At 32.4% G+C, this 15,335-nt stretch overlaps 1 protein-coding gene across 1 annotated transcript; it reads right to left on the bottom strand.

Annotated features, from left to right (window-relative positions):
* Window positions 1-672: 672 nt before the first annotated feature.
* LOC143574031 (RNA polymerase sigma factor sigA-like) lies at window positions 673-4,092 on the bottom strand. Its single transcript, XM_077058760.1, has 9 exons — window positions 3,244-4,092; window positions 2,942-3,140; window positions 2,772-2,864; window positions 2,541-2,672; window positions 2,408-2,452; window positions 2,243-2,320; window positions 2,049-2,111; window positions 1,734-1,846; window positions 673-937 (listed from the first exon to the last, which is right to left on the bottom strand). Exons 1-9 carry the CDS (start codon window positions 3,864-3,866, stop codon window positions 829-831), a joined length of 1,455 nt encoding a protein of 484 aa, XP_076914875.1. The 5' UTR covers window positions 3,867-4,092; the 3' UTR covers window positions 673-828.
* Between the last annotated feature and the right edge of the window lie 11,243 nt (window positions 4,093-15,335).

The raw sequence follows: 15,335 nt of genomic DNA, 5'->3' as shown, positions 1-15,335 counted from the left end.
GTTCTGGTATAACTTTTGACAGTTTGTTAGTTGTAAACGACGCATGGATATATTATACAGATTGCGTGTAATTTTTAAAACATATTTATTTATAGATTTTTAGTCTTGAAGAGATTACAATTGGCAAATCGGCTATTGCGGATGAAGCTTCATGAGGATTACCTCTTTCATCGGTCACATCTATAACATTAGTGCCATCAGTATTAGTATTTATTGTTATGTTATAATGTTTATGTGAATATGAACCCTTTAATGAAACATGTCTATGTAAATATGAACCCTTTTAATGAAACATTTCATACATTTTGGGCAATTTTTAAGCATATGGTGTTTTTATTTGAATGCAAAGAAATATAGTTCTGTCATTATAAGTTTATAACAATAAGCAATAGTTTGTGTTGTTCTTTTAGTGTAGTTGGTCAGTTTTGTGCTTACAAGTTAAATGCATTATATTTTTATCTTAAACAAATATGTTTGACACTATGACATTAGACTACCCGTCCACCGGACGGGTATAAAACTAGTTCAAACTATTTTCAATTATCATTTAATCATACACAACATTGTAATAGAGAACAGAGACGACGAACACATACAATCACATAAATTGATACATATAAACAGCAGAAACCAAGATCACACCTGCAATCAACACACAGATAAACAACAAAATCTTATGATACGTGTATATCTTCACATGGTATACACGTTTTATGCACAATCAATGTTGTTGTAATGTATCAAGCCTTTACATACAAAGTATATTTGTAATATGTATCTATCGTTTGTATATACAGCCATTTTACCTAGTCCTATATAGCAAACAGATCAATGTTCCACTAGCATAGCCTCGAGATTTGTCTTCCGCGCAGCATGTTTTAGTTTCTCAAGAGCAACAAGACCAATTTGCCGAACTCGTTCTCTTGACAACCCCATCCTGCAACACGCTTAAGATTGATAGTTACAATTTTACCCTTTTTAACACGGAACAATGATTTGATTGTTTTTATATCTCAAACCTAAGCGGGTTAAAGTTAAAAGAAATCCTAATATGTTTTTAATGCATGCAACCTGCTAATATTGTAATTGTAAGCCATGATTAATGTATTATTTACTTTTAGAAATTCAAAACTTTTTGGTCAACCCAACCCGACCAAGCTCATTTCAACACGTAACAAAAAGTAGGGGGCACCAAACTGAAACACAACACGAAATAATCAAGTTTGGGTTGGCATATCTAACCAGTTTTAAATACAGGTCATATTTGAGATTTCGAGCTGACATGTTTAATTAAGTAGGTCATCTTTGAGTTGACCTGTTTAACCCATATTTTCAACCCATCAACCCGATTAACACTTACAACTTGATTATTACCAACCAACCTGCCAACTCGTTTGACACATTTAGCTAAATGGGTTAAACAGGTCGTGTTCGGGTTACATGACTTTGTGCGTGCAAGATAGGGTTGATGTTTTTGACACAGATAAGTAGATGGATTGTGTTAGTGTTGAACATTTCAACCCATCAACTTGACACGATTGACACCCCTAATAAAAAGTGACTCGTTTCAACTTGAACCAGTTTTGACCCATTTCAACCTAGACGAGTTAAGTGTAGGGTTAAACCGTTCTAAAAAGAAGGGAGTGATGACTTGAACACTACATTAATAAACATAAAATCAATTCCCAATTAACATTTTGCAGATTAAAAAAATAAAGAAATTGATTTGGTACCTTCGACTAATATCTTCCCAGGAAAGGAACTCATTATCGAGACCATAATATAAACGTATGATCTCTCTTTCCCGTTCCCTTAAAGTTGTGGCCATCAACTTGTTCATTTCATCCTGCAAAATAACAACCAAACAATTAAAAAATGTTCATGTATTGACGCTTTCTAGTGTAGATTTAGAAAATGAAATATCATAATCAGTTAATCACTCTCCAATGTATGGTTGTTTCAGCCACAAGGGCATGTGTAAAAGGGTAAAGTTGGTAGATCATAAATAAATAACAAAAAAGATGACTGTTGTAAAACATGTTAAGTACCTTGAGGGCCAAGTTATCTACTCCGTGCCAAGGGTTGTTCTCCACATGATCATCGGCCATATACTGCAATAATATTATAGTAACATGTGTTAACAAATATTATTAATTTTTATTACTAATAAACTATGTGGTATTAATCGTGTTTATGCACGCGTGTGTGAATTACAAATAAAAGTGGAAATATCCAGACTTACACTGTGAAAGGTTTGACCCGGAAGACCATTTAAAGAAGGGGATACTGGCCTATCAAGTGAGAACGCTTTGCATTTTGCCTACAAAAAAAGACATTGCCATTAATTAAATGAAATAATTGAAGAGAACTGAAAGCATAAACAAGATTTTGTAAGCAATTCAAGTACCCCAGTGGTTTTCTTTGTTGATATGTTCAAGCTTTCTGCAATATTCTACATCACCGAAAAGATATAGCTCATTAGTTAAAGTTTAAAAATTGTGATAAAAATATAATTCATGTAAATGCATCATTTAACTTACTTCGATTGATGGCTCTATTCCTTTTTCCTCGAGCTTAGCCTTGGCGTGTCGTATTGCACTTAATCTTTCATGAATATGGGTAGGCACCCGTAAGGTTCTAGAGTTGTTTTCAATTAATGCTTTTGAAACACCCTGAATTTAAACAGATCAAAGTTAAAAAGGAGTATCACGTGTATTATTCAAACGCCTTGATTTAAGTAACTATAATAAGCATAGGTTTATGGTGCTCACCTGTCTTATCCACCAAAAAACATAAGTAGATATCTTAAACCCTCTTGACGAATCATATTTCTCTATCCCACGCAGTAGTCCAATTACACCTCCCTACAAAAATAAATGTGAAGTTATAAATTATGAATATACTCATTCGCTTATTAAACATAACTGAAATTAAAAGACACCTGGATTAAGTCACCAATTTCAACTCCCATGTTAGCATATTTTTGAGCAACCGACATTACTAAACGAATATTGCTCATGGCTAGCTTCTCTCTCGCTAACTTGCACTCTATCTGTTTTCTTTGCAACTCGGCTCGTGAAATCTTCATGGACGCTGCAAGTTGCGCCTCAGAAGGTTCACATCCCAATTTATCCTTCAGTCTGAAAAAACTCTTAATTTTAATCACCAAACCCATAAAACAAACTTCCTAAAATTCAGTATCTATGTAGAACCTACAAACATATACATATGATATTCAGTTACCTTGATCTCCACTTTTCCAACCGTTGGCCTGATTTAATCTTTTTTGACAAAACCGCCACCTCATCATGAGTTAACAATCTATCACTCGCATGAGTTTGGAGCAACTCTGAACTGATTACAAATTTCATCTGTTTATTTGCACCAGCTTCATATTTAGAATCTAATCTACGTCTACGTGCAGATTTCACAGAACCACTGACAACAACCCTTTTGCTGCTTTCCTCTATCGGTTTGACTTTAGTCAACGCACTCTCGGTCGAAAGATTCCACTGTTTTTCCAATAAAGATTTCTGTAACAACAGTAACGCATCAACTGAAAACTCTTGATCAAAATCTTCGTCCTCCAACTCTTCAATTCCTTTAATCCATTTCTCTATAGTTAAAGAATCAGAACCGGTGTCAACATGCTGCTTTAGAGCTCTGACATAGCGCTTATCTTGATTATGTCGTTTGGATACAAAACCATGGCCATAAGTGGATGATCTTTTGGCGGTGATCACATTCTTAATCGGGACAGATATGATTCCTAAATCATTACTGCTTGATAGCGTTTCAGTGATATCAGAGTAGTAAGAAGATGAACCCAACGCCCTTAGTCCAATTACTGCGGTTGTAACCATCATCTAGCTTTCTTGGCTTGCAAGAAGCAGCCTTATTCAAGTATAACAGTTTCTGGTAAGATTTGTAAATAATAATATTGTTGAAATAGTGCTTTCGGTGTGTTGCAGGTCACGTAACCAAATTATCCTGGCAATGAAAAAGTCAAAGAGATGTAATTAAGTTGACTATCAATTACAGATGAAACTTGAAAGTGAAGAGGTGTGCGAACTTGGTTCGGTTTGGTTATGGGGGCTTAACCAAAACCAAATGGCCGGTTAACCATCGGTTATGGGTCGGTTGCAGTTAAGTTTGGTTAATTTTCCATTGTATTTTTTTTCCTTTGTTCGTGTTGAAAATCGTTAGGTTATGGCGTTACAAACTCAATTACGAAGTTTCTAAGCTGAAATACGCCGGTTTCAAGCTTGGTTACGGTGTCTCAGGCTATGTTATAAACAGTTGCCACACAAATTTAAATGTTCAAAGTTAGATTTGAAGGTATAAAAGATGAAAATAAAATACTAACATACAAGTTTCCACTTGGGTTCGGATTGGGTTAAAGTGAGTTAACGGTGACACATTAACCACAACCATAACCAAATGGTCGGTTAATCAGCTTCACTTAACCATAAGCGTCAGTTTTGTTCGGTTATGGCTAATTTTGGTTAATTATTTGGGTTAAGGGTTCGGTTTTGCTCGCAGAAGATGAGAGCCTAAGTTAAGTTAGATTGAAAGTACTAAACGTCAAAATAGAGTTAGAAGAATGAATCAAGCAATCGATTATTACAAAATAAAGTAAGTGTATTGTATTAAGGATATTGAAATAACAGTAACAACAAATAAATTAGTGGAAATCCAGTAAGTGTTATTGTAGATTATGATTTCAAAAAACAGTTACAGAGTCAGGTTGTAAATTGCGTGAAATTAAAAAGATAGATTAAGCATCAGCGGAGAAATGAGTTGGTGTTACAGTTCTTTTTTGAGGGAAACAAAATGTGTGGTGATTATAGCGGGAGTATCAAAGTCAAAAGATATTTTTTATTTATTTTGAAATCGACTGGTTGTACTCTTACCTGAGGTTTTCTTTTTTCTTTTTCTCATTTTAAACTATGACTTTCTGTTGTGTTTATGTTTAAGTTAATGTATTTTTTAATTTGAGTTTCATTTTGATCGGACTATGTAGTTTTAATCGGATTCACGCTGACTTTATAGCTTGGCTTGGGAGTTTCTCCACGAATCCATACCCCTTACTGTCACTTGACAATTGTTATGCCATCACAAGAGTATAACTCTCTGGTGTAACACAAGGTTACCCAGGTGGACTCAGGATCCAAACTAACAATCTTTACACAAGATCAAGCTCAAATCATTCATTGTCATAATCCATCAAAAATGACACAAACGAGGATCGGACTTGAGCCTCATATCACTAGAACCCGTGCGGAGTTTTATTGTTTTTAAGAAAATGTATTTAGTTATTTATTCAATATTTATGACCAAACAATTAAAAAAAGTGTAAGAAACGGACTATTGATGTGAATTTGAGTTATTCAGTTATTTGCTTAAAAGCATTTGATTGTACAATTCAATTTCCTTGCATTAAACCTTTTAGTTAGAGGGTTATAAAGAAATTTTTCATAGCTATATATTTGTGTTGTTTAACAAGTTTGTGTATCTTGTTTGAAAATAGTTTTAAATTAACTCAGAGTTAAAGACTCAAATGGTATCGTATAAATTTCACGTCAATAGAACTCACCGAATGAAAAATCTAATATAATCCACCTAATATTAATAGCTCTATGTGTAATCCATCTAGTAACACACATGAGAGTTTCACATTGCTCCTTCTCTGCTATAGCCGGGTTTGGTAAACCTATGCCCATACCCTGATTGTAAAATCGTGTCCCATAGCCGGCCCAATACCCGTCGGGTATTTGTCGGGTAATTACCCGTCGAGTATCGGGTATACCCGTTGGGACTTTCAGATACATTGTTTTTAGTATTAAAATTATTTTATACCTTTTATTCATACAACAATTATTACATATAAATATAATACACTCCATATATATAAGCGTGATAATAAATAAATAATATCATTATAGTCTTTATATATATTTTTATATATATGTTTCACATCCTACGAAATACAAAGAATATTTCGCGTATATGATACGGGTATATAGTTTGGGTAAACGGGTATGTGTATTCGGGTAATCGGGCCGGATATCATATACCCGTACACGCAAAAATTTTTAAATCATAATCCTATACCCTATACCCGGCCCATACCCATCGGGTTTCAGATATACCCGTCCCATTTGTTTCAGGTTCCGGATATACATGTCGGACTCGAGCTTTTTTTTCATCCCTATTCTCTGCCTCCTGGCTCCCGCGATTGTAAATGGACACTCACCTTGTAGAAATGTAGATTGATTACTCCTTGTGTGCCTTTCATACCCATTTCCAAAACTCACCAAAAAACCGCACCACCACCTTCGGTTTCCATTTTATAATGATTACAAAGGTTCCAATGGTAAGTTTACATGTTATCAAAAGTTAAAAATGATTTATAAATATTTATATGTTTGTTAATAAATTTATATTAAAACTCCCACTTGTATAAACAAGATGTTTTAAAACTTCAAATTTGAGGGGGGAAAAATCCCACCCATGAGTCCATGACCATCCTTCACCTGTAGAGTTCTTGCAAACGGGTTGGTGCATTAGCAGTGGCGAAGCTTGGACGGAGGTGTCTAGGGGACGGATGAAAATACACATAAAAAATGCCGTAAACAAAGGGGTCGAGATCAAATTTTCGATTGAAAACAAATAATTTACACTATGTATAAAAAATGTCCAACAAAAACCAGTAAATTTACATTACTACGTGAAAAAACGGAGGGGGTCAGGCCACCCCTGGCCTCAACCATCCTTCGCCACTGTGCATTAGGACATTTGTTTTAAATGTCACCTAAGACCATTGGGCGGTAAGGCTCCACGCTATGGGCGCGGAAGTGGCGGGGGCGAAACCAAAACGAAAATTTTTGGTCTAAAACTTTCAAACTCAAATGTAGTGCCGTCCCCGGAAAAGATAAAAAAAAATTGGCCTCGTGTGAGATAAAATTTAGGCCTCCTTATAATATAAACTTATTAGTTATATATAAAAAAAACCACAACACAAATTTTTAGAGATAGTTTTTGACAAAAGAAAACTTTGTGTATACGCGGCCCTTTGTCGGCCTTTGCTTTTCCCCCTCTAGCTACATTTTACATTTTTTTGACATTGAAGAGGTATTTGTATTTGAGAATGGGAGGCGTGATTTCTACACAAAAACAAAAATATTTAAAGTTTAAGTTATTGATGTTATGTAACCAATATTACATTTTGATTTGGCTTTATAAATCCATTGTCAAGTTTATTCAAAGTTTTAAAAGTCACGTACAAAGTTGTCGGGTCTTCGGAAATTCCATCATTGGAGTTATTTTCAATAATACCTCTTGACAAAAGTTAAATGAAAAAAAAAAGCTGGTCTATTTATATTAATTGGACAGAAGCTGTGTTATGATCTATTAATAATCCATTAAGTTTTAAAATGAGTTATTATTTATAACTTAATTGAGTGTGGTGTCTAGGTCTTCCTTTTTATTAATCAAAATTGAATTTGGGCCTAATATATTTTATATGTTAGAAAAAAATCTTGGGCCCTTTAAGCATTTGGGCATCGTGTCACTGCACAAGCTGCAGGCTGTTCACGAGCCGAGTCGAACCGAGCGAAAACTTGCTCGATGCTTGGCTCGTTTCCAACCGAACCGAACAGCTGAAATTCGAACCGAGTGAAAACCGAAACGAGCCAAAATCGAATCGAGCATTTTTCGATCGAACATCGAGCGATTTCGAGCATTATTTATTTCTTTTTCACTTTAAAATTTTCAATAATAAACAAATTTGAAAACTGTAAATAATATATTATATAAATAAATTAGTAGCTTTTAGAAAAACGTGTAATATATTGTAAATTTTTATTAAAAATAAGTTTGAAGTGAGATATAATGATAATGTAAACAAACTTATAGTATTATAAAAACTTGAATCGAACAAATAAAACAATAAAGTTGACGAAATATGAAAGTTTTAATGGGTAAAAATAACTGTAAGCTTATATTTATGTGTTTTGTCTATATATTTTTATATTTTTTTCATATATAATTATATATAAAATAAATTAAAAATATTCGAGCCGAACCGAACCAAGCAGGCATTTTCTTGTTGCTTGGCTCGTTTACAAATCGAACCGAGCAGAGCGGCTCGTTTTCAATCGAGCGAAAAAACGAGCGATCATTTTCCGAGCAATTTTCGAGCGAGCGAGTTCGAGCGACGAGCGGTTTGGACGGCCCTAAGCTGCACTGCCATAGAACCGGGCCAGCTCAAATGGTAAAAAGTAAAAACCGAAACTGAAACAAAAACGAAAACCGAAAAACCGAAACCGAACGATTTCAACATTCCAAAAAACGAAGTTTTGGTTTTCAATTTGATTTTAGCCGAATTCTATACCGAACCGCACCGCACACCCCTAAGACAACCCACTCCCTCATTTGTTAAGTCACGTAAATGTAAAGCCTAATAAAGGCCCAGTTTCAGATTTTCATTATAAACTGCTAAGCATACTATTCTCCTACAAATTTGGGGCTTAGTCCAATTATCATCCCTCTCACGATATTATATTTGTGAACTAGGGTATAGCCCGTGTTACACACGGGTGAAAAAACATGTCAACAAATATAATAAATTTAAACAACAAATTCAAGCAACACAAAACTTATTCAACTTTCGGACCAAAATGTTAACCATTTACAATGTCTAGATATTAAAAGTTTAAAGTTACAATAAGTTAATGTACACCAAACCACCAAAAACTTCAATAGCTAATCTGTAGCAACATGGGTGTTTGATGCGAAAAAGTCTATTTTAACGAAAAACAAAAATCAAAATTAGACATATTCTCAATTTTGACTCAATCTATGAGTTTGAATATTCAATATTAAACCAAGCTGTGTGTTATCATTTTCCCGATTCTAAACCAATTATGCCCCCATTGTACATTTTTGGTCTTCATGATTCCTCATTTAACTCTGTTTTCCCCTGTTGTTCCTTCATAATTCCTTCCGATGCAAAGCAAAATAGTGGACTACAGGTAAAATAAAAACACACATCATGTAATTTTGCAAAACTTCCAAGAGTGTAATGTACTAATGGCCTTACTAAAATATATGTTAATATTAGCAAGCCCAACATCCTTTATTAACTCTTATCTAGACATTAGTGTGACTTCCCAGTACCTATTCATGATGTTGACGAACCAGACTTTGTTCATTCATACATACCTGGACCAAAATAAAGTTAACACATATGATTTGTACCTATGTCCAGTTCAACATCTTGACACTAACCATAACCACACCAGTTTTGAGTCAATTCTATATGTCAAATACCCCCGAACCTGATAAATGAGAAACTTACATGGCTAAAAATGATCACATCATCTCCTAACTGCATAGTTCTTGTTTTGAACCTGTTACTATCTGAAAAAAAAACTATACAGAAAACAAATAATGGAAGCTTAATTAGTACAACATAATAATTAATAATTAGTAAATGAAACATATAAAATAATGATCAAACATATATGTCTGATAGTACCTCGAGTCTCTGAGCAAGTTCTTTGGTATGCATAATGTTTGCGAGCTATGAGATTGCATACACATGTGTTGCATCGTACTGACTAAATCCACCACACTGATATGCAGAATAAGCGATATGAACCATTAAAAAATAATTATATTATTTAATCTTCATTTTCATTTTACCTTCAAACAGTTCATAACATTACACATGCATTTAACCCAAAAAGATTTAGAAATATGATAGTTTCAACTGCTTTAAAATCTTTAATTTCAACTAAAGTCGTCAAGAAAAATTATGAAAACCCAAAGCCCAAAAAAAACACAGACAGACAGAGAGAGAAAATAAATTACATAATCAGAAGTAAAAGAATTACCAAGGTTCTATTGGGGCGTTAGGCCAAGCAATGCAAGTGAATGTGACTGTGTAATAGGACCTGTAAGTAAAAGAGCATATGCATTACTTGCTGCTTTAATGATTAAAACCACAATTAACAAAAATGATAATATAAAAACTATTTATTATGCCATTTTATACACCAAATTCAACTCTTGAATGATAAGGAGACACCACTATTAAATTGCAAGGCATTATGGTAAATGTGTGTATTCCGAGCCCTATAAGAGCAATAGAACCTAACCCAAATCAACCAAGTTTCAAGTAAATAGGTTTGGATTACCTTATTTCCACTAATAACATGCTTAGACGATTATTGAAGATTTAATCACTTAGATTTAACTTAAATTGGTAGTTTAAAACTTAAAATTGAAAAACGTTTGATAAATAATAAGTTTTGACTGTGTTAATGTTAGAAGTTATGGTCTTATTAAATATTTTATAATTAATTTATAAAACTTCAAATTTAAGTTAAATTTGGAAGTTTTAAAATTTTAAAATGAAAACCGTTGACAAAAATAAACAACGTAATAAATGTTAACACAATCAATTACTTGATCACCGTGTAACTGTAAACATGGTATGCATGTAAATATAGAAAGATAATAAAACATATTAAAACACATATGTTGACTATTGAAAATGGTGATATAGGGTGTATATGGAAAATCATATTTGGAATTGATCATAAAAGGTTATTTTTTAATAAAATTATTAAACCATTATATTGTAAATTATTAATCGTTTGAGAAATATTAAACCATTATTCTAAACCATCGACGATTATGATTTAATCGTTTGAGAAATATAATCAACCGGTTTATTGTAAATTATTAGACTAATAATACTTTAAAGATTATAATTTACAAACATAATTTGTATTCAAATCATAATGTCCAAAAATAAAAATTTGATTATCAATAAAAGTATATTTAGAATGTATAATTATATACTACTCCGTATTATTTAATATTCTTATTTTATATTATATAAAAATAAAAGATTAATTATCAAATTATTTCCTTAAATATAGTTATTTTAGTCAAACCTTTAAATATAGTCAGTAATAATTTGAATTTGAAGTTCAAATTAAAGTCAAAGCGTAAACTAATAATGGAACCAGTTAGGTACATTAATATTTTTAATAAATTATAGAATAAAATATATTTGATAGATGAATATTATAATTTAATATGATAATTTAAATTTAAATTACATATTAAATTTGCCGGGAAAAAAATCAAAAATTGAACGGAAATTGGTCGGTTAATTATTGCACATAGAGATAGTTAATTATTATAATAAGATATTAATATAATTAAACCGATACAATATATTCAAAAAGTAAATTTATAATGTATTATATACAATAAATATTTGATTTCAATATTTAAGGTTAACAAAATCAGTTAATATATTCGAAAATATATTGCTTAATTTAGAATTATTTTATTGTTATATATTGGTTAATGAAATAAGTTCTGAAATCATTAATTCTTTACTTAATTATTGTTATTATTGTCAAATTTAAAATTATTTGTTTGTTTTAAAAAATCACAATTATGATTTAGAAAACTTACCAAACTTAAAATCTTAACAAAATTAAAAGTTTCTGTTTTTTGTTAAAAATAAAAATAAATTGGCCGGAAAAATAAATTTAACGGAAATTAGCCGGAAATCAAACTACAAAGATTTGCAGAACAAATCTATAACAACAGGTTAGCCGAAAAAAATTAAGACCGGACAAAATAAAAAATTCTAAATTTAACAGAAATAGATCAAGAGATTGATCGGATATAAATTACTTAAAATTCAATAAAAAAAACAATACAAAAATGACCGAGAAATTAACTTTAACGGAAATTAGCCGGAATTTAAAATATAAAGAGTTGAAAAACAAAAGTATAAGAATAGGTTAGCCGGAAAAATTTAAAACTTGGACAAAGAAAACAATTAAAAAAAAACTGAAATATATCCAGAAATCGGTCGGATAAAAAGTATTGAAGGATTGTTAAATAACTTCTTAAAATTCAATAAAACCAACAATAAAAAATTTCAGAAAATTATCCAACAAATTTGGTAGGATATAAACGACTTGCCGGAAAGAATCAGTAAACAACTAAACATAAAATATGGGTATAACAGATTTGCAGGAAAGATTGAGAATTTTTTAAATAAACTAATTGTATTTGCAAAATTGGATTGTTAGTTACCTTGAATATAATCATCGGACAATCAATTCCAACGATTTGATGCATCCAATCGGTTCGAATCCGAATGGCGGAATTAGGGCTCGTATTGTTGGTAAATAATGTAGAGGTTGGATGGTGGATCTGAACGATGGATGTAGGATTCGTATATTCATCGGAAAGTTAGACCGAAAATCAATGGTGGAATTGATTGTAGATCTCACCGGCGGAATTAGGGTTCGTATAATCATCGGGAGTTTAGAGAGAGAATCGCTTGTGGAGACCAATAATGTTTGTGAAAAAAAACGGGTTTTGTTTTTTTGGTGAGTTTGGAGATCAGGACACGTGGCACAATATTAGACAATCTGAGAATGGTAACTTGATGACTGGATGCACATATGGACAGCCTAGTTGAAGGCCATATGTCCACATTGTATTGCTTTAATAGTATTTAAAGATGACATTGAAGATAAATGAAAATTTTGATGGATGAATGTTTATATATGATCTTATACTAATTATTACTTTGACAAAGACAAGTCTTTAATATCGTAGCTATACAAATTTGAAACAATAGATAGTAGATACTACGAGGACACCACATATAAATACAATCCCGTAACATTGAAAATAATAGACACTAGGAAACATGATTCTATCCATTTTGCTCATCTAAAAAAATTGTAAAACATTTGACTTTAAATAAATATAAATTATTTTAATAGTAAGAAATTGTGCACTCTTCTTCTTATCTATCTTCTCTTAACAGTATAAAACTAGTAAATTACCAGTGCATTGCACAGGGAAATCGGTTGGTAAAACCCGAAGGTGGTAGCAGAGAGTGAACGCAAATTTGGTGGATATTTGCAAAGTTCGTTATTGGTAAAACCTAACAGTGAGTCGACGTGAATCCGATCAGTACCGGTTACGTTCGTTAAGGTATAAGTAACGTTGGTAAAACCCGGGCTCTGTCGGTCTTGGATGTTAAGGCAGTGGATTCAGACAGTTTTCGTGATGTTTGTTACGGTTCCGGCTGTGTTCATTATGGTACCAAACAAAAACAAAAAATAAAACAAATGTTGAGGTGGACAAATAAGGTGGCGTAGGTTGTTAAAATCGGGTGTTGGTAAAACCTGAGCGTTGTCGGTCGTAATCGTTGAGACGGTGAGTCTACATGAATTTGGTCGGTTTACGTCATGCTCATAAAGGTACCGAAGCTAAAAGAAAATTCGTCCGGTTAGACATTTGCCATGATACCGGAACTAAAGTGAAAAATATATAAAAAATTAAGGCGGGATCACTAAACCCGGGCGTTGTTTAAGCCCAAGAATTATCGGTACCGGGCGTTGAGGTGGTCAAAGTTAGCAAATTCGATGGGTTAAAACAAAAAAAAGCAAGAAAATATATTTGATGTATGGTTGATATAAAGAAAAAAACAAATATTGCGCTGCGTTCCCGAGTCTCATTGAAGGGATGGAAAGGAAAGAAAAAGGTTGGTGTGTTCCCAAGGTTTTTTTTGAAAGGAAAGAAACATAATTTTGTGTTCCTAAGATTCATTAAAGGAAAGGAAAGTAGGGTAAATAAAGAAGAAAAGTAATGGAATCTCTTTCTTTTCAAAATGAAAAGAATTGAAAGGAAAAGAAAGGAAAGAGAGAGGAGAAGAAATGGAAAAGAATATAAAGGAAATGAAAATTTTCCTAAAGGGATGGAAAGGAAAAGAATTGAAAGGAAAGAAAAAGGTTGGTGTGTTTCCAAAGTTTTTTTGAAAGGAAAGAAACATAATTTTGTGTTTCTAAGATTCATTAAAGGAAAATAAAGTAGGGTAAATAAAGAGAAAGCAATTGAATCTCTTTCTTTCTCAAATGAAAAGAATTGAAAGGAAAAGAATATAAAGGAAATGAAAATTTTCCTTTCCTTTCTCTTGTAAAATAAACTCGGGAACAAGAGTTGAACCTGGGTACATAGACAGAAACAACATCAAAGAAACAAACTCTACCACCAAGGATGAATTAACCTTGAGTTTTCATTTCATAAATATTTAATATATCTTAAAATTAAACCATGACATGTTCTTTTGAAGTCACATTTACTATATAAACTAGCAGCGTACCCGTGCTATGCAGCGGGGCACATACGCAACTCAACATTGAACACATAGTCCGTGTCGGTACATACGTCACCTGATGACATTGCACACGTAGCCTAAAATTGGATGCATAACTCGTGCAAAGCCAGTTGCGCGTAATCGAATATTGAACACGTGTAACCGGACGGGAATGAACGTTACTGACATTAAAACATGCTTAACCAATATACATTAATTTAAAATATACAGTAATTTGAAACAAATTATTTTCTTAAACCAACCCGTTTTGGCTCAAACCCGTTCCGACTCGACATCGTTCTGAGTCTTCTGACCTGGCCCCTTTCTACTTGAACCCGAACCACAACCATTTTTCGTATCGACTCATTCCGACCCTATTTTACTTTTACAAATGACCCGAACTTGTCTGACTCGACCTATTACCCGGTTCTAAATGGTAAGCGCATAACATGCTAATTTTTTAAAACTAAAAACTATAGCAATATTAATCCAAATTAAAGAGAATAAAATGCTCGTTTTTATGATCTATTTTTTTTGAAAAAATATTAACGTGTGAAAAAATTATGGCTGTTAAAAAATCGTGGGGTAGTTAGTTTTGAATTAAAGGGCATATGTGTAACTATTATTAAACTTTACAAAAAAGGTAGTGAAATTGAGGGACCAAAGTTGTAAGTATAATATTTATGTGTTGTATATAAAACAATGAGTTTGGTACATCTTAAAATTTAAGAGGTCCCTAACTCATGCTTTATATATATATATATAGTATAGATAAATAAATAATTGAAAGAAAGAAAAAACAATTATGTAAAACACAACACCCTACCGCGTATTCATTGCTTATTCTCCAAGAAATTGAGAATGGAGATCAAAATTCAAAGGCGTCCCACAAAGATATATTGGATAAGCCGATCCCTATCACCATCTCATCTACACGTATTACCCTTTTTCTTCACCCATTCTCCATGGCTCATATATTATTCTTTATTCTACTCAGATATATTTGGATCTTATATCACACCTAAACTTTTATAAATAAACACACGTTTTTTTTAATTATTCGTAAGTGCTCTAATTTAAATGTATTCCAAAATTTTTAAGCTAAATAATAATAAAACACACA

Source organism: Bidens hawaiensis, unplaced genomic scaffold (genome assembly GCF_021521415.1).
Source record: "Bidens hawaiensis isolate Kalapana, Puna unplaced genomic scaffold, B.hawaiensis_p1.1 tig00026820_1, whole genome shotgun sequence".
NCBI lineage: Eukaryota > Viridiplantae > Streptophyta > Magnoliopsida > Asterales > Asteraceae > Bidens > Bidens hawaiensis.
This window is presented reverse-complemented; position numbering and strand designations above follow the sequence as displayed.